This window comes from Macrosteles quadrilineatus, unplaced genomic scaffold (assembly GCF_028750875.1).
Source record: "Macrosteles quadrilineatus isolate MER2022 unplaced genomic scaffold, UCM_ALF_1.0 Scaffold_2__2_contigs__length_208266976, whole genome shotgun sequence".
In the NCBI taxonomy this organism is placed as follows: domain Eukaryota; kingdom Metazoa; phylum Arthropoda; class Insecta; order Hemiptera; family Cicadellidae; genus Macrosteles; species Macrosteles quadrilineatus.
The window spans coordinates 47963319-47985464 of NW_026542595.1; the positions used below are offsets into that span (position 1 = coordinate 47963319).

A 22146-nucleotide genomic window follows, 5' to 3' on the forward strand; every position below is an offset into this window, starting at 1 on the left:
TACTTCATCCAAACTCAAGTTATCTAAAACTTTTAAACTAACTAAACCTATCAGCGATACAATCACAAACACTGTGGTAGCTTAAAATATGTAATTTATATTTTTAAATAAAAACTGTTAAGATAATTTGATCTTAAAAACTATTTTATTAGCTCGCTTTCTTGTCAGTTCGGTACAAATTATGCAATCGATTTTAAACTATTAGCTACAGACTAGAAACTTAAAACATATAACAAATGAAATGGATGACAATGCAATATTGAATCATTTTAATTTCATATTTCACTTGGGCTACGCCCCATGGGCTTCCAAATGTTCAATGCTTACATTATGGAAGAATGTAAATAGTTAATTATATAAATTTAAATCAGCTGTAAATAATTTAGTTTGACAGTATGTTCAAAAAGCAGAAGTAAAGAGGTACAGCTTCTACTCCCGAGAGATTCTAAAAATATAAACAAACATTTTGAAGTAAAGGTAAAACTTCTGTTTACAGATAAAAAGGTTTTGGTTATGTATTAGCAGGCCATTTAAATAGATGCAACATACTTACACATTAATGACTAACATTCAAAAGTTCAAAAATTTGTTTGGTTGATACGATGTTAATTGCAATTAACTGTTAATGGGTCAGTATTTGTATTAATGGTCTTGACCACTATCTTATTACAAGTAAAGTTTGAATATATTGGTATTATAATTCGACTTTCAATAGTTTCAAAACACGTATAATACTAATTCAATAGCATTTTGTTCCTTTAAGCTTGTGACGAAACCCCCTTCCACTACACATGTATAACCTCTCTCTCGTCACATAGTAAAAGAAAATAATTTATAAATAAATAAAAAACTTTTAAAATACCATGTTTTTATTTATAAATTATTTATCTTATAGTTTACAGTTTTTTAATGAATGAATGAAAAAACTTATGGCACTTTTTATTAAACTTAAACTGACATTGTTTTTGTTTTTTCCCCCACAAAATACAGTACTGTAAGGCTATACAAGTTGTTGCGAAACAAACAGTTTTTTTTTTAATCGAAGCCCTTATTAAGATGAACCCTATTTCTTTATTTGACATTGAACTTAATAAACATATAAAAATTGAATAATCAATGTTCACAAAAACTAGGAATTGTAATTAATTGGAGAAATGAATTAATAAGTTGTTTACTGAATTTTCAACTGAACAAAAAGTGTAGCCTTAGTAGGTAATAGGTGTGGTCTATCTGATGATAACTACTGGTACAAGGTTATGCCTGGTGATAACAATTAGACAAACATTACATAGGTCTAACGTCAAGGCTTATGTAGGCCTCACTTTGTCTGATTGAATACACTCTGTGTCTTTTACAATACTGGTACTTAAAAGTTAATCTAATATTTTTAATTGAACCTCTGTTGGAGAATTATTTCTTTATTAGTTTAAAGTTTATAGGCCAGTTTGGAACTAGAACATTTTATTACAAAGTAAAATAAAAACAACTTAAACAAGACAACAACATTTTATTCCTAGGATGAGCTGATCTTCAGGGCATTTAGCTTAAGAGTCTTCCGTAGTGGAAGCCATGTTGGATTTCTTCCCCATAAGAACAATGTTAACTTTGGGTCCAAATATCTCATCAGCAAATTGTCATATAATTATGGATAAGGAGTTAAATTTAAGGAATTGCGGTCCTCTAGAGATTGACGTTTTTTATTTCACAATTTTTTTATTTTTATAATGAATAATTGATTATTAATTAGCTTAAAATTAAGCTAATTATTGAAAGGAAATGAAAATGGATTTTCGAAATTCAAAAACCTCAGTCACTAGTCTATTGTGTTAAAAATACAAATTATAAATTTCAAAGCTATATCTTAACAAATAACGCCGTTACGTGTCCACAAATGGTGCAATTCTAACATTGTTCTTATGGGGAAGAAATCCAACATGGCTTCCACTACGGAAGACTCTTAAACTCCTAAATTTAAAAGGCTACTCAGGGTTAGCTACTTTGGGGGGAATGCTTAAATCTCAGCTGTCAGTGTGGGCATTTACTTTAATAATCATGAACTATATTTAAGAAAATCAAAACTAAAACAATAGTTTACAACCTGAAGAAACAAATCAAACATGACAGTTCATTTCTAGGATCTGATCTTGAGGACAGTAAATCAAGAAACACATACTGTACAATTCATTTTTGTTATACAGAATTGGTTTGTCAAATTGAGTGTCGTAACAAATTCCTACCGTGTTGCTCTTTAATATTACTCATGAGGCCATTTTAGTTGGTTGCACTTGTTGCTCATAGATTGCTAGGATCCTTGATTTTTTTACGTATATGACAATGCTAATATTAAGTCAAAAAGATGATTCATGGATATCAAACCTGACACTTAAGCCAGTGTAAAATTTGTCACTATCTCATTGTAGCAAGTGTGGATTATACATACTCCGAGGTGTTATGAGTAGACTAAGTGCTCTCTGGTTATTTCCTCTGACCTATTTTTTTATCAGTTACAGTCTCTGCAATGTTAAATTACTAATAAGTCCTAGGAGTATAGAAATAATAACAATTGTAAGATCAATCATACCAAATGTATTTTCACTATATAGTTAGATTGCAAAAGCTAGTTATTAGCTAAACATTGTATTTATTACTATTGCAAGTTTTTCTGTACAAGATACAGTAACAGCATTCAATGGTAATAGTCACAGACCTGATATATGTCATGGTGTTGCTGTTGCTGTATAAGGTGCCATTGTACATAACATAGCCATTTGTAAGGACTTAAAAAGTATTGAAATAGTTACATTTACTTATTTTTACATGCCAGTTCAAAATGCAGTTCTTAGTGCAGTACTTAAGTCCTTATAGTTCAAACTAATTGGGACCGATAATATTCGGATTAGCTGGACGGCAAATGTAGTAAAAATATACCCTAATAAAATAAATGACCACAATTTGCTTCCACAAGTTCAGCCATTGTTAAGTTTACCTATAGCTACTAGTTAAATGGAAACTGTAGGCCTATAAGTTATATGTTTAGTATATGCTGGAGGAGGTAGAGAATAATATACGATCATTGGTGTCCCAAGGTAGCAATGACATAAGTTGGGCCAGAGCCAAGAGTGGTTGGGTCAGTGCAGGACTGGTAGCATTGTAATGCATGTGGCAAGTGGCAAGGCTGGACAATGTTCACCTTAACCTAGTGGTCTCCGTCTCGGTGGCATCACCACCGCTTACCTTGGCAAGGCATTCTCCTCCCCTCCGCCATCACTGAATGTTGCTGGAGACAACATTCACAATTCTTATTTTCTTATTTTCATCAAAATTACAGAATAGGAAATATGTTTTTGTGCCTTGTATTGTTAATGTTATTGCCAAGTGGTAGCCTACATACACATATAGGCTACAATTATAAAATTGAGGTGGTGTCTGTCCCTGCCTAAACTTGTTAGGAAACCAAACTTATGATTGATGCTGAATTATTAGAAAAATATTAGGTTTTGGATGAATCTTTCTTAACGATTCAAACTTTGCTTGAATTTTAATGTAATTAGATTTAAATATGCTGTTGCATTTGATTTCATGATTTTTTCACTTTTTGTGTCTAATATCAATGGGGTAGGGGGTGTTTAAATATGTTTACAACTATAAAATGATCTATACATGAACATAATCACATCTATACATTATCTATTGCCTATAGGCTACATAAAGAACAACAATGTTCTTTCTGTATACTCATCCTGTAAACTCAAAAGGCTGGGTAAAAGAATTAGTGTTATGATAATTGTGCTATATATAGCTAGCTATTAATCTAGGCTATTACTACTTCTAATAATTTGTTATCCTAGCTGGTTATCATTAAACACCAACCTTATCAACATATCCTTGAGCCAACTAACAACCATTTCCCATTTCGGCTCAAAAGTACCATAACTCAAAAAGTATGATTACCGGCACCTAATATATTACACTTTTACTTGTACCTATAAAATTTTATTCCTCATTTAGGCTACAGTAAAAAACATAAAAAGTAAGGTAAATAACAATCTTTTACTATTGGACATTCATGAATCCAACTAGTTTGTACTGTAATACTTTGATATTTAAAAAAGTGTAGGTTCTTTATTAGCCCAGGCAAAACCAAAAAGAGCTGTAGCTCCTAAAAATTGGGGGAAAGCTGGAAATCGTTTTAATCTGATCTGGAGATCCTCAATAAGTTAAAAATGTGTTCTGAAGTGTATAGGAGACAAAAATAGACAGATTTTTCTAATTTTTCAGTTTTTTGCTTATAACTAAAAAAACAGTGCTAAATTCTGCGTCCAATGACGTTAAAATCATTCAAATTGGTTCAGTCGGTCTTCAAACCACATAACCATATAACAGGTCGTCAAAGTTCAGTAATTTCAACATTCTCCTTGTCATCCTATTCTTGATTATTACAGCGTGTTCCGCCAGATGGCAGCGTATGCTATGCTTTTCGGTTAAAATTACTGAACTTTGACGACCTGTTGTAGCAGAACAACTGAATCGATTTTAACGATAGACGCGGAGTTTTATGTTCTTTAGAAAAGTATATAAACACTTTTTTAGTGGGATTTACTGTTTTTGAGTTATAAGCCAAAAACAAAAAATGAGCAAAATCGGCCTAGTTTTTTGCCTCCCATACACTTAGCTCACTTCAGAATCCGTCTCAAACTCATTTTTAACTTATTTACGATCTCCAGAGCAGATTTAAACGATTTCCAGCTTTCCCCCAAGTTTTAGGAGCTACAAGTCTAATTTGCCTGGGCTGTATGTGCTATTTCTGCTAGTTATCTTAAGTAAGTTCATTTGGCTAGTTTTTTTCTTTTTGGGCTACGTCAGAGAAATTATATTTTGTACTTGTGCCAGTCTTGAGTTTTTTATGGCTGTGTTTTTAAAAACTCTATTTTCTAATCTAAGGCCCTTTTGAAACCATTTTCATTGTTGCCGAGATCTATTGTAACTTCCTTTGTCATTTACGACCAATAAAGATTTATGATTGTGGGTTTGTTCTTAAAGCTTCTTACCAGGTATTTATTCACCACAATACAATAACTATTTTCTTTATCCTACAAACCACAACACCAATTAAGTAAAACTGGCTGTTAGCCTTGTCTTTTATTCAGTCAAGACAGTACAAATGATATTTGACCACTATTCCTGAATATCTTTTTTACTGGATCAGAATGTCAAGGAAACCCATGTCAGAAGTTGCATGGAACAGCAAGTCCAAGAGCAAGAGCTGACATCACTGACCAGTTTATGATCAGCAGAAATACCATCTGGCTGCCTACCAAGAACTGCTCTTTGGTGTTTGACATCTTATCTCTAATAAAACACATCACTAGAACTTGAAAATAAATGTGTATTTAGGCTACCTATTAAAGCAAACCTGCCAACTCCCCTGATTTCTATTAAAAATGTGTAATATGTAGGTGATCAAAAAATAATAAAATAATCATTTCATCATCTAATCATTTTATAAAGTTTTTCTTAACCGCTACACCGTAAAAATATATACAAATTAGGCCTACTACATTTTTATAGGTACTTGATTTGTCTAAATATTATTAGTTATTTATCAAAGTCGGACAAATGAAACTCGGACAACTGATTTTTTCTAATATTTTGTAATTTTTAAAAAACTCAGACAAATGATGAGATCACAAAAAAATCAACTACAGATCTTTTAGCAGCTTAAACAGTCTACAGTTCATAGTTTGATAGTTTTAGGTGGTTTTTTTCACTTAGCCTACTGTGAAGGTATTTATCACTGTAAATTTTTTTGTGGCTTTTTTTATAATATATATAATTTGTTGTACACATATCTTTGTACATTTTTCCAGATCTAAAAACAATAAATAATTTAACCAAGGGAAATAAAAATAGGCCTGCAGTCTATGGTTGATAACTGGCTTTAGTGATGTAGAGACCTAGGTTAGATAACAGACCAGTTTGGTGACACTTGAGCCCCCGACATGACCTGTCCAGTGTCCATCTGTGGGATAGTGGCAATGTTAACTTTATTGTTACACTTCTGTTTATTACAGGCATATAACTGTTCATATCCCTACTTATTAACCCTCTTTGACAACCTAGGTGCCAAATTCAAGACATGAAGCCCCAACCTCCCTCATAAAAAGATACTAAGCATCCTTTTATACTTGTAAAAGAACAAAATATGTTTGTTTTCATGAACACCAAATCACAAGAAAATATTTCAATTAGGATTCTTTGCTTTAATTCCATACTAGCAACCTGCATCACTTCCTGACTTCAAAATCCGTGATATATTTGATATATAGTTGATAAGGGTAAAAACGATTATTTCTAATCACATCCCTATTTGCATTGCGAGCCCTATTATTTTAATTGCGTGCGCGATCTCCTCTAGGTATCTTAGAGAAATTACCAATGACCAATCAAACATACTATGAAAACACAAAACATTACAATTTTTACTAAATTCCCTAATACATCAATAAAACATACTATGAAAACACAAAATCCAACGTAAGTCATTTTCTTCTTTACCTACATTTTATACAAATAGGATTACAATATTTAACTTGAATTCACTGAAACATCACCAACTACAGATAACCCGATTTTCGCATGAATGTAAAAAAAATTTACTATGGCCATCTGTTTTGATGTAAACAAATGTAAACTTAAAACAGTTCAGATGATTGACAACAGAATTCTGCACAAACTCTGAAATTTTAAAAGCCTGTAGGACGAAGGGCTTTCACGAGATATCATCCAAACCCACAAAACGCACATCTAGAGGACAAGAGCTTTAAATGATACCCAATATGCCCATAAAAATAAATATTTTGGGGTCGATTTGCTGCACACAAAAATCCAACAAATTCTTTAAATAATATAGATTTGAATCTTAAGACTATTTAGTTACACCATTTCTTTGTGTTGGTTTGATGCAGCTAACGTAATGGATTCTGGATATTTCCAAACTTACTCCTATTTCCATTATTAGGGGCATTAACAATAACTTGAAGTAAATCTGGAACGGTGATAAAATATCCTAACCTAGATGGTAAAATATTTTATCCTATGGCATAAAAAAGCAATTTGTTTGTATCAAAAGATATCCTCAGATGTTGCCGCAATATTACAGCATGAGCATGGTGTTGCTGTGATTATAATACCAGTTTTAAGGTTCTGACTCCAATTAAATTTTTTTTTACCATCCTTACTTCTCTCATTGAAAAGTGGTGTAGATTATGTTCCCTTGCAAACCCCTACCCCCCAACACCCTAGGCTGTAGCTTAAGATGAACTCTGTTTGGGTACTGTGAGTAAGGTGTTTTACAAACTTGCATGGTAATGATGTATGCATTAGTTGGCCGACTGTGGAATACTAACACTGTACTTGTACTAGCGAGGCTGCCTCATATAGGCCAAGGCTCTGACTCCAGTCGGCTATCTTTATGTCCCTTTAACACGGCTGTTAACCATATTATTTACAGTCTCTCATGACAAACCACAAGATACTGTCTTTACTCACTGATAACATACACTACATTTCCTTTGGTAGCCTTGCACTTAAAAAATACTGTCATAGTCAAACTTGAGTAAACCATAGGTACATTATTTCAGAATTTGTTCCGCTTGTCTTTTGATTTTCAGATATGTTTTACTTATACATATTGCTAGTAATGTATTAGCTTAAACTTGGTAAACTGTTTATTTAAATGATTAGCCATTACCATTGACTATTGAATACAGAAGAAGACATCCCACCTATATGGATCAGGTGTCGCAAACTTTTTTACTAAAAAAGAATGTAGTTGTGTGATCCAGTCACAGAATGCGCTAGTATCTTAAATTCCATTTTCTACCTTATTTTTTGTTACTCACATCATTGATGGGTCATAACAGTTGCTATAGCTCATAATAAGTCGTTCCATCAGTTTATTCACTTGGTAAAAACCATTGTGTATTCGACAGAAATCAGTAAATTAGATCAGCGCAATCTGTGGGTGGCTTACATCAACTAAGAGAAATTTGATTAAAAACCTGGCGACAACTTTAACATGGGGATGGAATGTTTAGTTGTATCAATAGTGAAAGCCATTACCTACTCATTTCATTTTAGGCCCTGATTTGAGTGTTTATCAGTCGGCTTATGGTGGGTTTTTCAAGTGTTTGTTCTAAAATTGAACTGGAAACATACCATAAACATAAAAATAACTTAAAAACATAAAATATCATACATACATAAACATAAAAATACAAACACAAAAATTACCTGGTAATGCAGTGTGATTCAATTTAACTCTGAATATTTATCTCCAATGTAGGCTATATGAAGTCATTTTTTACCAAAATTGTCTTGCCTTTAGTAAATGTTTTTAGTGCTACCTTACTATGAATTCTGATATACTGAGAGAGGTTTTAAAAGTACCTTTCCCTACAAGAGGGTTGTTGTCTGTCAGTCTACTAACAGTTTTCTTGTATTGCAGATGAATGTGCGAGTGACCACAATGGATGCCGAGTTGGAGTTTGCTATCCAGCAGACGACAACCGGCAAACAGCTGTTCGACCAAGTGGTCAAGACCATCGGCCTCCGTGAGGTTTGGTTCTTCGGCCTCCAGTACACAGACAGCAAGGGTGACCTTACCTGGATCAAGCTGTACAAAAAGGTTAGTTTCCAGTAACTATACCTGTGAAAATTTAACCCTCCGAGTGTCCCTTGTTTTGGCCATAATGTCTGCCTATTTTTTGCTAATTTGCAAGGTTTTATTAAAACGGATCTGAGAAGCTTAAAAACAATGTTAATTATACTGTTCTATATACCATTTTGTTTGGAAAATCATGGGCTTCAATATTATATATAAAACATAAGGAACATTTGAAAAACATTCAAAAAAAATTTTTAGGTAAAAAAAAATATTTTGGAAAAAAAAAAAAAAAATAAGTTCACGCTCAATGAAATTGTATAAGTTATAGGCCTATAAATATTTGAAAATAGCCACTTTGTTCTAAATTTTATGAGGATTACAAATATATAATCATATAGTGGGGTAATAAATAAGTTATGAGTGAAAAACAGATTTCAGTACATAGCGTTTAGCTAAGAATGCATAGCCTAACCATAGCTAGGAATCTGGCTGATAATTTACATTAATATCACTACCTACTTCTTCAGGATCATCAACCAGCCCTTCAAAATCACTTAAATCTTCTTATAATGCACCACGTATATCACTACTTTTGATTTTTAACACTAAAACAATGATAAACGTAAAACACAATGATAAACACATCAGTCATCGGTCCGAGGGTAACCTAGCTGTTTATAAATACGCACGTCAGCTGTCTGCTACAATTACGATCGGCTCGGAGAACATAAAGCGCTTAGAGACAGACCTCTGGAGAAAGCTTAGAATCTAACGAAAAGAACGATGCCTAACTCGATCCAGTTCAATCCGATTCAGTCAGTCATAGAGTCTGTTCGCCGTAAACAGTGTTTTCGAGTCGCTGCAGCGACACAAAACACTACACAAAGTGTGTTATATGTCGCTGCAGCGACAAATAACACTCGGAGGGTTAAAATTGTCTTGAGAAATTTTGGAAAGCAAAAAAAACATTTCTCCCAAAGGAAATTTTATGAGGGCAATTCATAGACAATAATTACGTTGTTATGCAACCTCCTCTAGATCCGTAATTACATAAAGACAAATGCAAAAGATAATGTTGGAGGGGTAACGTAGGGGGCTGCAACCACTGTATTCTATTTGTAAATGATTATATTGTATATAGATTTTACCAAAACTAGAGCCATCATATTTTGTACCGGTACATTGTGTTTTTCTTATTTTTATTGTAAAATATTGTGTCATCTATTAATTTGGCAATATTCAGGTCAATGTAGTAATTACAGTAGGGATTTTCTCGTGCAAAGTTGACATGTGTATTCCTAGTACACTAATAAACCGCCATCTCTAGCAGGACTTAAGTTTGTTGATAATTGTAACATGTAAGACTTTTGAAAGTGACGAGTGTGATTGCCAATTATCCAGAGTAGATGTTAATGAAGTGTGGCGTGTGAGGAGAGATGATCTGAGCAATTAGCAGAACAGTTATGCTGCTTTCTATCACATTGTAGCTGGCAGGTCAGGTCAGGTGGATGTGCCACGATGCCTTCCACTTGGTCTGGCCCACACACAATTGTCTCTCATTGGAATAGCAACACGTATACAACATACAATCAATTACACTGTGTTTGAAAAAATTGCTTAACAGTGGATTTAAACTGAAGAATGTTTGTGTTTATAAAGATTGGAAAAGTAAACTATTGTTTGAGTTTAGTCATACAAACCACTGTTGAGGTAATCTAATTGGAAAAGGAAAAAACTTAGGAATGTAGATTACTGCAGTTGAAAAGCTTCAGTGAGAGCTACAGTTGATTGTGTTTTTATTCATTCAAATTCTCAATTTTATGATAATTGTTAATCTGAAGTTTCAATTATCAAAATCTCTGTTTTGCTTACTAAAGAATACAATTTAGACTTCATTCTCTTTAGCCAGTACCATCAAAATCCCGGTTTATCCAGACAAGATTATTAAAATAACCATAGACTAATATGATGTTAAATTTTGTTTTGACAGAAATATAGGTACTATGTTTACAAAAAAAAGTCCAATAAAATTAACAATTACGAATTTGTGCAATTAAGATGCAAAAAATCAAAAATGTGAAAGCAAAGTTTGTTGCTGTAGGCCACACTTCATGTTTAAACTATTTTTGTTTGCTATCAGATGTTCTAAAAGGACTTCTGTAGAAACTGCCAATGTAAACTCTTTTTATAAAAAAAAAACCAAAACTAATTAAAGCTTTATAAAGTTGTGGTGTGTGACGAACCAAAAATATGTAGTTTGTGTTAACTAATACTGTAAATTCAAATTTACCTCCACATACAAATTGATTGCAATATGTTTATGGTACTGTTTTGTTTTTTTAATGCATTCATGATATGGTGGTTTTTGTTATTGTAAATAACATTTCATGGTTCAGATTTTTCTATCTTAATAAATTAGTCATCAACCAAAATAAAAGAAACTGCCTTTTTTCAAAGATTGTTTGCCTACTCTGTGATGAATTGGCTAATTGGCTCAGTGAGTCATTGTCGGTGGAAGCTCAGTACACTCACCTGAGTTCTGGGAGAGAGTTGAACATTCCAAGATTCCAGGAATGTGGCACAAGTTTTCTCCAATGATTTCAAACAAATTCAGTCTTGCTTTTGATTTTACAATACTCTGGGGTGATTATTTTTGGGCTTTTTGTTTTAGTGTAATTTGCCCTTGAATTAAAGATTTAGAGTAGGACAGTAGGCTATTTAATTATTATATCTGTCTCAAAATTGTACTGACAGTCTAGAATTAAAATTGTTTATCATCCTACCCTAAACCCCAAGGGGACCAAACAAACATATTAAGACCCATAATAGCTCTATTTTGTTATGAATTCATCAATAAATTCATACACATTGTCCTTCAGCTGTAAGTCTTTAATGATAAAATGATTTGTCATGTTTATCTGTCACTAAGGTGCTTTTGTGTGTGTTGCATGGCAGTAGCTAGAAGTTGGTTGTGTTGTGTACTAAAGGATTGTTTTCTCAGAGAGAGTCTTGTGTGAAAGTCATACCATCCCTCTCCACACAACATTGGCTAATTACTCTCCCTATCCCACATTCTGCTAACTACTGTAGCATACTCCTTAGTTCATTTTGTTTATCTAACACTTGTTCCCTCCGTGATTAATTATCACCCATTACAATCTGTTGAGTACCCTACTAATTGATAAGTAACATTAATTATATTCCAATCAGGTTTTATATCTCTTTTTTAATCCAGTAAAGTGATGAGTTTGATAAATGATAGTTATTCTGATTTAAGAGCTTCAAATATTTTATAAGTTGTTATTGTTAATACTATCAATAACAACTCAAGACAAATATGCAGCAATTTTATGGCTTCAAATGTTGATAGCCTTCATATTTTGATTCAACAGCTCTAAATAGTCAAGGCCATGAACATTTAACAAATCTTCCTTGCATTTGTTTTATTGTGCGATTCAGACAGTTGAAATTTGTTCGTGGCATCATTAATATGTTTAGTGAATGATTTTCAGTCCATCCCATATTTAGGTGCAGAAAGGCATAGCTCAGTTTTGAAATACGTAGGCCTACAATATAAAAAGCTGCCAGCATGTAGCATAAAAAAGCTTACAAAAGAACTACGCACTTGGTTTTCATAAAATAATGGAGGCAAAACCAATTTCAACCATTTGACGTAAGTAATGATCAACGTTTTTTTAATTCCCCTTTTAAATTAATTGTTTCTATTAGTCTAGTTGGTTTTACATTTTAATAACTTATTGGTGTGCGTTAAATAAAAGAATCAAGTTAAAACTTTAAAAGACCCCATTAAAAATGAGAAGGATGTGGGAAACGTGGTGTTTGCACTAGTCGGGTGCCGGGCTTGTTGCGTAAGCTAACCTTGTGTCTTCTTCAGCCTTGTCATGCTCAATGCTACCACTGGGAATATCTGTCAACCTTCGTCTCAGGAAGTCATTAGTCCAACACTTAACAATCAAACCTCTGACATTCAAAAACAAGTAATGGCATTTCAAAGTCTATATAAATTGTACCTATAAAAGAAAATCTAGCACAATTTAAGGTATAATTTCCTATCCAAAAATATATCATTTAGATTTTACAAATTCACATCCAGTAAATGTAGCCTATCATATATTCAAACTCCAAACAAGAGAATGAATATCGTTGGATTAGTTGCTTGCAGAAAGAAAGCCTTACAGCAGTCAGTAAGGGTGTGTTTAACATACAAGGGTGTCTTAATCCTCCTTAGAGGGGATCTTCTAGTGTTTTATTTTTCAAGTCACTACACCACTTATTATGACTTTTGTGTGATCACATTTAAATCAATGCATGCTCTATACTGTGCTTAAATCTGTTAAAAATATTACACAAAGCAACATATAGCCGGATATAATAACCAATAACAATTGTGTGAAATTTATTCTTTCTGGTCAAGTTTCAATCGGTACTCTCTGACCCTGTATGACCATCGCCTAGACTCAACCATTTACTCTGCAGCCTAAGCCCCACTATTACTGTAGTAGTTTGACTAGTACATCATCTATATAGCCTATATATAGCCTTAATGCTATATAGCCTTGACTGACATGTGATGTGATGAGCCTGTGGCAAGGTTCAAGGTGAATGAGTTTGTCAATCAGTCCTCTCTGTCGCTCTATGACTATCTCCTAGACCCAACCATCAACTCTGCAGCCTAAGCCCCACTATCACTGTAGTAGCTTGACTAGTATATCCTGTACACTGTGCTATATAGCTTTGACTGACATGTGATGTGATGAGCCTGTGGCAAGGTTCAAGGTGAATCAGTTTGTCAATCAGTTATCTCTGTCTCTCTATGACTATCTCCTAGACCTAACCATCAACTCTGCAGCCTAAGCCCCACTATCACTGTAGTAGCTTGACTAGTATATCCTGTACACTGTGCTATATAGCTTTGACTGACATGTGATGTGATGAGCCTGTGGCAAGGTTCAAGGTGAATGAGTTTGTCAATCAGTTATCTCTGTCTCTCTATGACTATCTCCTAGACCTAACCATCAACTCAGCAGCCTAAGCCCCACTATCACTGTAGTAGTTTGACTAGTACATCCTGTACACTGTGCTATATAGCTTTGACTGACATGTGATGTGATGAGCCTGTGGCAAGGTTCAAGGTGAATGAGATTGTCAATCAGTTATCTCTGTCTCTCTATGACTATCTCCTAGACCCAACCATTAATTCTGCAGCCTAAGCCCCACTATCACTGTAGTAAATTGACTAGTACATCCTCTACACTGTGCTATATAGCTTTGACTGACATGTGATGTGATGAGCCTGTAGCAAGGTTCAAGGTGAATGAGATTGTCAGTTATCTCTGTCTCTCTATGACTATCTCCTAGACCCAACCATTAATTCTGCAGCCTAAGCCCCACTATCACTGTAGTAGTTTGACTAGTACATCCTCTACACTGTGCTATATAGCTTTGACTGACATGTGATGTGATGAGCCTGTGGCAAGGTTCAAGGTGAATGAGTTTGTCAATCAGTTATCTCTGTCTCTCTATGACTATCTCCTAGACCTAACCATCAACTCTGCAGCCTAAGCCCCACTATCACTGTAGTAGTTTGACTAGTACATCCTGTACACTGTGCTATATAGCTTTGACTGACATGTGATGTGATGAGCCTGTGGCAAGGTTCAAGGTGAATGAGATTGTCAGTTATCTCTGTCTCTCTATGACTATCTCCTAGACCCAACCATTAATTCTGCAGCCTAAGCCCCACTATCACTGTAGTAGTTTGACTAGTACATCCTCTACACTGTGCTATATAGCCTTGACTGACATGTGATGTGATGAGCCTGTGGCAAGGTTCAAGGTGAATGAGTTTGTCAATCAGTTATCTCTGTCTCTCTATGACTATCTCCTAGACCCAACCATTAATTCTGCAGCCTAAGCCCAACTATCACTGTAGTAGTTTGACTAGTACATCCTCTACACTGTGCTATATAGCCTTGACTGACATGTGATGTGATGAGCCTGTGGCAAGGTTCAAGGTGAATGAGTTTGTCAATCAGTTATCTCTGTCTCTCTATGACTATCTCCTAGACCCAACCATTAATTCTGCAGCCTAAGCCCCACTATCACTGTAGTAAATTGACTAGTACATCCTCTACACTGTGCTATATAGCCTTGACTGACATGTGATGTGATGAGCCTGTGGCAAGGTTCAAGGTGAATGAGTTTGTCGATCAGTCCTCTCTGTCTCTCTATGGCATTTTACTGATTAACCTTTAAAAGACCCACCCTCAGTATTTTAATTTTGTATGATCGTGTTGTTTCTTGCTGCCAAAGCCGGACAATCTAGTTAAGCGAATGGTGAAGACTCTTCGTAAATCACCTTCAGAAGAAAGACCTGATGATTGGGTAAGGTGCATCTTAGTGTGTTTTATTTGCTTTTCTTTTCTCCACTCTTGTATTTAATGTTGCACTATTTTTGTTGTTCTAATTGTATATGTAGAAGTTGGGCCTGAATGAGAAGTTAATGTTCGTTTTTTGGTACCTATGTTGTATTCAAATGGATTTAAAATTTGATTTCTCTTGATTGTCTCCAAACTATGTGTATGAAATAATTATGTAATAAGTTCTATAAAGTTATTATTTACATCATAATCTATAAGGTAATAGCTTTATAATAGGCTACATCTTTTCAGTCAAAATCATAAGTTTTTTACAATTATGTATTAATTTCCGACCCCTTAAATCCTTACAACTAATTGTTAAATCTAATCCACAAGCAGTATCTGTCACTCATAACTACAATCCACGTACTACAATGGTGCCATATTATTATATTGTTTACCAAACATTAACCACTTGCATGTTTTCATGTCTTCAAAATTCAACAAAAAAACATTCAAACATACATAAATGGATCAGTAGTATGCAAATATGATGTCACTCTATTACTGGCACAACATATAACACCAAAGTTAATTATTTCTACTTGACACACATATTTACTATTTACGTGAGTCTTTTGTTGTGCAGTGTTGTTACATCTGAAGCGATTTAAAGGTTAAAGTGACTGTACATGTATTATAACTACTCACTACATCTCAGCTAGTCAGCCAAGCACTGAGGTGTAGTGCTGGAACTATAGGCGTGAGGTGACTGTACATGTATTATAACTACTCACTACATCTCAGCTAGTCAGCCAAGGGTGCAGTGCTGGACCTATAGGCGTGAGGTGACTGTACATGTATTATAACTACTCACTACATCTCAGCTAGTGAGCTAGTCAGCCAAGCACTGAGGTGTAGTGCTGGAACTATAGACGTGAGGTGACTGTACATGTATTATAACTACTCACTACATCTCAGCTAGTCAGCCAAGCACTGAGGTGTAGTGCTGGACCTATAGGCGTGAGGTGACTGTACATGTATTATAACTACTCACTACATCTCAGCTAGTCAGCCAAGCACTGAGGTGTAGTGCTGGACCTATAGGCGTGAGGTGACTGTACATGTATTATAACTACTCACTACATCTCAGCTAGTGAGCTAGTCGGCAAGCACTGAGGTGTAGTGCTGGAACTATAGACGTGAGGTGACTGTACATGTATTATAACTACTCACTACATCTCAGCTAGTCAGCCAAGCACTGAGGTGTAGTGCTGGACCTATAGGCGTGAGGTGACTGTACATGTATTATAACTACTCACTACATCTCAGCTAGTCAGCCAAGCACTGAGGTGTAGTGCTGGACCTATAGGCGTGAGGTGACTGTACATGTATTATAACTACTCACTACATCTCAGCTAGTGAGCTAGTCAGCAAGCACTGAGGTGTAGTGCTGGAACTATAGGCGTGAGGTGACTGTACATGTATTATAACTACTCACTACTCCCAGCCACAGTTGAAGTATAGAGGTATTAGTGAGGTGACTGTACATGTCCGTCTGACCTTGAATGTCTCCACACTGATGCACATTGCCTCTGGCCTGCTCTGCCACTCTCTCCACTATTTCTGTCTCTCTCACTCTCACTTTCCTAAAGTGTTCAGATTTTGAAACTATAACTGTACTTCCTTTTGGTTTGTTTATTTTTGTACATCTAACTAGTTCATAACTAGATCACACATTTTTCATTACACGTTATAACTTAAAATTTTATTTCCATTACAAGAAACAATATGGTGTAGGTAGGTTGAATTAAATTATATTACTTTGCCATGGTTAAATTTTGTAAGTTCGTCATTTGTATTAAAACATTCGTTTTTTTATGTTATTTTTCTCAAGTTCTTACTTGAAATCTAACCTTAAAAATCCAAAGTTTATAAATGTTTACTGTGTTTCATTCCTCTCATACATTAATATTGTCTTTGTCGGTTCTGTGTCTATTCATCACTATTTATAAAAAAAAAATAAAAATAAAAAACAATCATAAATGATAAATAATAGTATATTTCTATTATTTATCGACTCTTTTTGACCTGAGGTCAAGTTTTACCTCATGGTCAAGAAAATGAGTGAAGGATGAAAAGTCACTTTTTGTCCGCGTGATGAACTATATTTTCCGTCATATTGCATTACAGTAGACTCCCTCTTATTCGGACACCTTTTAACCGGACATCAGTTTAACCAGACTACACTCGGCAGAAATGACATCTCTTTAACCGGACAGATTTTATCAGCACATTGGTTTAACCAGACTAGATCGGCAGGAAGTGGGTAGTACTGAAACGACTGTTCTCGTTGTAAAGATTTGAGACTAGTGATCACGTGTCTAAATACAATGCTCTCCTAAATTTAAGTAGAATATCACAGTAAACAGTCCATTTTAACGAGTTTTTGGGGATGTCGGTTTAACCGGAAAACCCGTTATCCGGACTGGCCTCGGTCCCGAGGAGTCCGAGGGAGTCTACTGTATTAATTAACAAAAACAAAGCTAGGAAACAAAATAATTTTTATGTAAAGATAACCTCTCACAATTATACTTGTTTTCAATTCTGCTAATGCAAATTAGAAGGGGTTAAGTAAGTGATTCAATTGTTTTGTCTATTATTACGATTGTGTTATTATACCATCAATATGTCGAGCAATCGACAACAATAGGTTAAAACCTTACCTAATAAATCAACCGATAAATAATTTTGATCGATACGATTGCCACAATCAAAATTTACAACTGTTTAAAACAGCAGATTTATATTCCCTAAAGAGTAAAAATGCTACTTTAGATCCTTAAAGCATGCATTAAATACCCCTGCCACAGCAAACCTGCAGACTAAGGGAATTTCCATTTGCTTGATTGGATTTACAATGAAATATCTCCTTACAAATATCAAATTATTCCCAAATAGCATTAGTTTAACTAGTACTTAGGTTTGCTGCAGCAGGGAGGGTAAAAAGTTTTTTTTTGTGTGAAATAATAATAGTTTAATAATAAATAAATGTTTTTTTTTCAAATTTGGTCAAAATATGTCCATAAACAGTCAAACTACAACAGTTTAGTTATTCACCATATGAATGGCAAAGGAATTTTAAAACTACAATTTTTTTTTTCCTCTGTAACTATTGGGCGCATGATAACCCATCAACATATTCAATTATTCGTTTTGTTTAGCTCTTCAAAATGTTTTTAAAAGAGATTGCAATCAAAAGTGAGAAAAACCCATTTTTACCTCATAAAACCCCCCATAAACCTCCGTTCTCATAGTCCGATCATGCTGGTTCGTGAACTCGTTCGAATAAATGTAGGTTTACACGTTTATACAAAATTTCATCAAAATCGGATAATTTTATGCTCAAGTTATCATGCTAACGGATACACACACTCACAAACGGACTGAGTTTTTGGCCTCTAGGGACCTCAAAACGAAAAAGTAAATCGGTCCCGGATAAGACACCAAAGTTGAGGCCTAGTGTTGTGTAACTGTGTAGCTGTAAGTCTCAGTCAGGTATCAGTGTTTGAGTTGGAGATGACATCATAGTCTACATGAGATCACCTGGCGGCACACAGACCCAAGGTCACTCTCAGTGCAATTTGTTACACACTGTTTTAACTATCAAGAACGTTCCACAACTCAATGAGTGCACTTAGATGGTGCTATATGAGGAGTCCTCTCGTTGGTCCTCTTAGTATAATTAAGTTTAAAACTTCAATGGACGTACTATGCCTTATTTATTTATTCCTACGGCAAGATCATCAATTTACAATGTGTATAAAATTTTACAATGTGTGATTTATATTTCATAATTTCATACCACAATCTTCTTACAGTAACTTTATGTAAAATTCTGCCTGGTTTTTTTTTTATTTAAAACAAAATGCCATTCAATCTAGTAGTAAGTAAGTAACAGGTTTTAAATTGAATGAACAAGAAACCCAATTGCAATAAAAGAAAGCTGGTCAACAATATTATTAGTTGTGATATTAATAGCAGAGGTATACAATTATATAGTGAGTCGGAGCCAGTAGGCAGTGCTGAGTCAGGGCTTAGAGCTAAGACTTGCTGACATATAGCTCAACCTATACAAGTGCACTACATCAGTAATCAGCCGCAATAACTGATTGAATTGTATCAACTAGTTCTGTTTAAACTGAAAATATATGTTTTGTATATTTTGGATACTAAATATAAAATAAAAATACTTAAGACCAGCAAAGTATTACCATTGACTATAGTCAAAGGTATTACACTATTTTCACCATGTGTGATATTTTTATTATTTTACCTAAAGGAAAAAGTAAACCAAATGTCTGTTTATAAAAAATGCTTATGGACTTGGATATTTCATAGGTTCTAGGATTTGTTGTACTATCAGTACTGTATTTAATCATTTACAATCATTTTAAAACAGATAAACTATTTTTAGTTTAATTTATATATGTGTTTTTTTTTTTTTTTACTGATAACTGATTTAAATGTTTAACCCATTGTGTTCATTATGCTCTATGAATTTCTGAAACCGTAAATGCATATTCAGTATGCCTGAAATATACATCTCTCTATTGCCTGGTAATGAAAAAATATGAAGCACTATTATAGTATGCCTAGGACATTTTGTAAAATTATATCTGTGTTACTCCCAATTTGGCTGTACAATCTAATACAGCAATGGAAAACACTCAAAACTGTTAACAATGAAATAATGTAATTGCAAGTGCTCCTGTTACTGACAGGTTGTAATACAATTTCTAATATTTTTTTATAATTAACTCATTTGGATGCTAAGCCTTTTGAGGTGGGTGGTGCAGTTGGTACACCAGGATGCACCATCGTGGCCTTCAATTGTTATCATTATAACTGCTTCCTGTCCACCATTCATTCTTGTTAATTGATACTGTGCTTGGTAGTTGACCACAATTTTAGATACAATAATGCAACAATAGTAAATTAAATCATTTAATTTTGTTGAGTTGCAAATTACTTAAGCCGAATAATGTTTGGTATTGATTGTAGTTTTGAAAGTAGGCAAGCTATTTTACCAAAGTGTAGCCAGCTTAGAAGAAATCATAACCAAAATTCATAATCACGTAAGAACAACAACCATTCCAGTTCATAATCTCAACCTCAATGAAATTTACTATCAATGGACAGTACCTTTGTCAATGTAGATACTTTAAACATAAGAACATGGACATTAATGTACTCTTGTATCTGTTGATTGCTGCTTGTTTTACTGGCATGTGACAGTCCAGTCTGACATCTTGGGTAAGCTAATATTGGTGTATTAACCTTCTCTGATAATGATATAAAGTTGTTCATGATTGGTGTCCGTCTCTTTTACTATGATTTGGTCTTTCTAAAGTCCATTTCACCCATGTACCATTTCACATTCATTGTGCAGTGCAGGTTTTATGAAAAACAGGCGTGCTATTGACATGACTGGAAAGATTGCGCTTATTGTCGTGCTGGATGTGTCAACAGACCTATTCTCGTGGATGTGCTAAATTCATTTGATTTATCTCTGTAACTTGATGAATTTTAAGATTCATATTTTGACTTGAGTAATTTTAGTACTAGAATATTTAGTTATAAAAACATAAAGTGCTAGAGCGTTTTGCGGATCCAGATGTTTTGAGGGTGGCTGATATAACTAAAACAGCTGTTTGTAATACATTGCCCTACAGCTTTGGCCCAAAAAAGATTGAAATCCCTGGGAAGACTGAAACTGGAACCTGAAGAGATGAGGAAATTGGGCGTCTCACATCTCCTAGGCTATGCTAAAAGCCTAGGACTGTCATACTGAGTTGAGGGGTTCTACAATAGGTCAAAGGCCAAAGTAGCTAGGGGTGGGATTATACAACCCCCCCCCCCACATACACACACACACACACACACACACACAAATACAAGACTCATGAACACAACATGACACACTGCACAGTGAACGTGGAATTAAGTATAGTATAATATTTTGTTACGCAAAGCTATACGTCTAGTAGTCGGGGAAATCGGGAAAGTCGGGAATTAGTATTGAATTTCAAAATGGTCTTGAAAAGTCGGGATTTAGTCTTAAATTTGATTTCAAAGTCGGGAATTTTCATGATTTTTCCGCGATCGTCGTCTTGCGTTTACGTAACCGCGAAAGCCGATGATGATGTCTACACGGCCTCGGGAAATTTTCACGATTTTGCCGCGATAGTGGACGACGACGATGACGTTTCCGTGACCGCGGGAGATGACGATGGCGTTTCCGTGACCGCGGGAGACAACGATGACGTTTCCGTGACCACGGGAGACGACGATGATATCTGCTCGGCCGCGGGAATTGTTCATGATTATATCGCGATCGCGGACGACGACGATTACGTTTCCGTGACCGCTGGGGACGACGATAACGTTTCCGTGACCGCTGGGGACGACGATAACGTTTCCGTGACCGCTGGGGACGACGATGAAGTTTCCGTGGCCGTGGGAGTCAATGATGATGTCTACACGGCCGCAAGGAATTTTCATTATTTTGTCGCTATCGCGGACGACGGTGATGACGTTTCCGTGACCGCGGGAGACGACGATGACGTTTCCGTGACCGCGGGAGACGACGATGACGTTTCCGTGACCGCGGGAGACGACGATGACGTTTCCGTGACCACGGGAGATGACGATGACGTTTCCGTGACCGCGGGAGATGACGATGACGTTTCCGTGACCGCGGGAGATGACGATGACGTTTCCGTGACCGCGGGAGATGACGATGACGTTTCTGTGACCGCAGGAGACGACGATGATGTCTACACAGGTGAGGGAAATGTTCATGATTTTGCCGTGATCGCGGACGACGACGATAACGTTTCCGTGACCACGAGAGATGACGGTGATGTCTAAACAGCCGCAGGAATTGTTCATGATTTTGTCGCGATCGCGGACGACGACTATTACTTTTCCGTGACCGCGGGAGATGACGATGACGTTTCCGTGACCGCGGGAGATGACGTTTCCGTGACCGTGGGAGATGACGATGATATCTGCTCGGCCGCGGGAAATGTTCTTGAT

At 35.3% G+C, this 22146-nt stretch overlaps 1 protein-coding gene across 3 annotated transcripts in view; it reads left to right on the top strand.

Annotated features, from left to right (window-relative positions):
- The window catches only part of LOC128988203 (moesin/ezrin/radixin homolog 1), a 68034-nt gene that overhangs the window by 21029 nt on the left and 24859 nt on the right, over positions 1-22146 (top strand). For 2 of the 3 annotated variants that reach the window (XM_054409468.1, XM_054409467.1), the window contains one exon: positions 8507-8686. In XM_054409468.1, the coding sequence (XP_054265443.1) occupies positions 8507-8686 (180 nt within the window). Of the gene's footprint in view, positions 1-8506; positions 8687-15000; positions 15071-20343; positions 20362-22146 lie in introns of those variants that run through there. The other variant, XM_054409469.1, reaches the window with a different exon arrangement.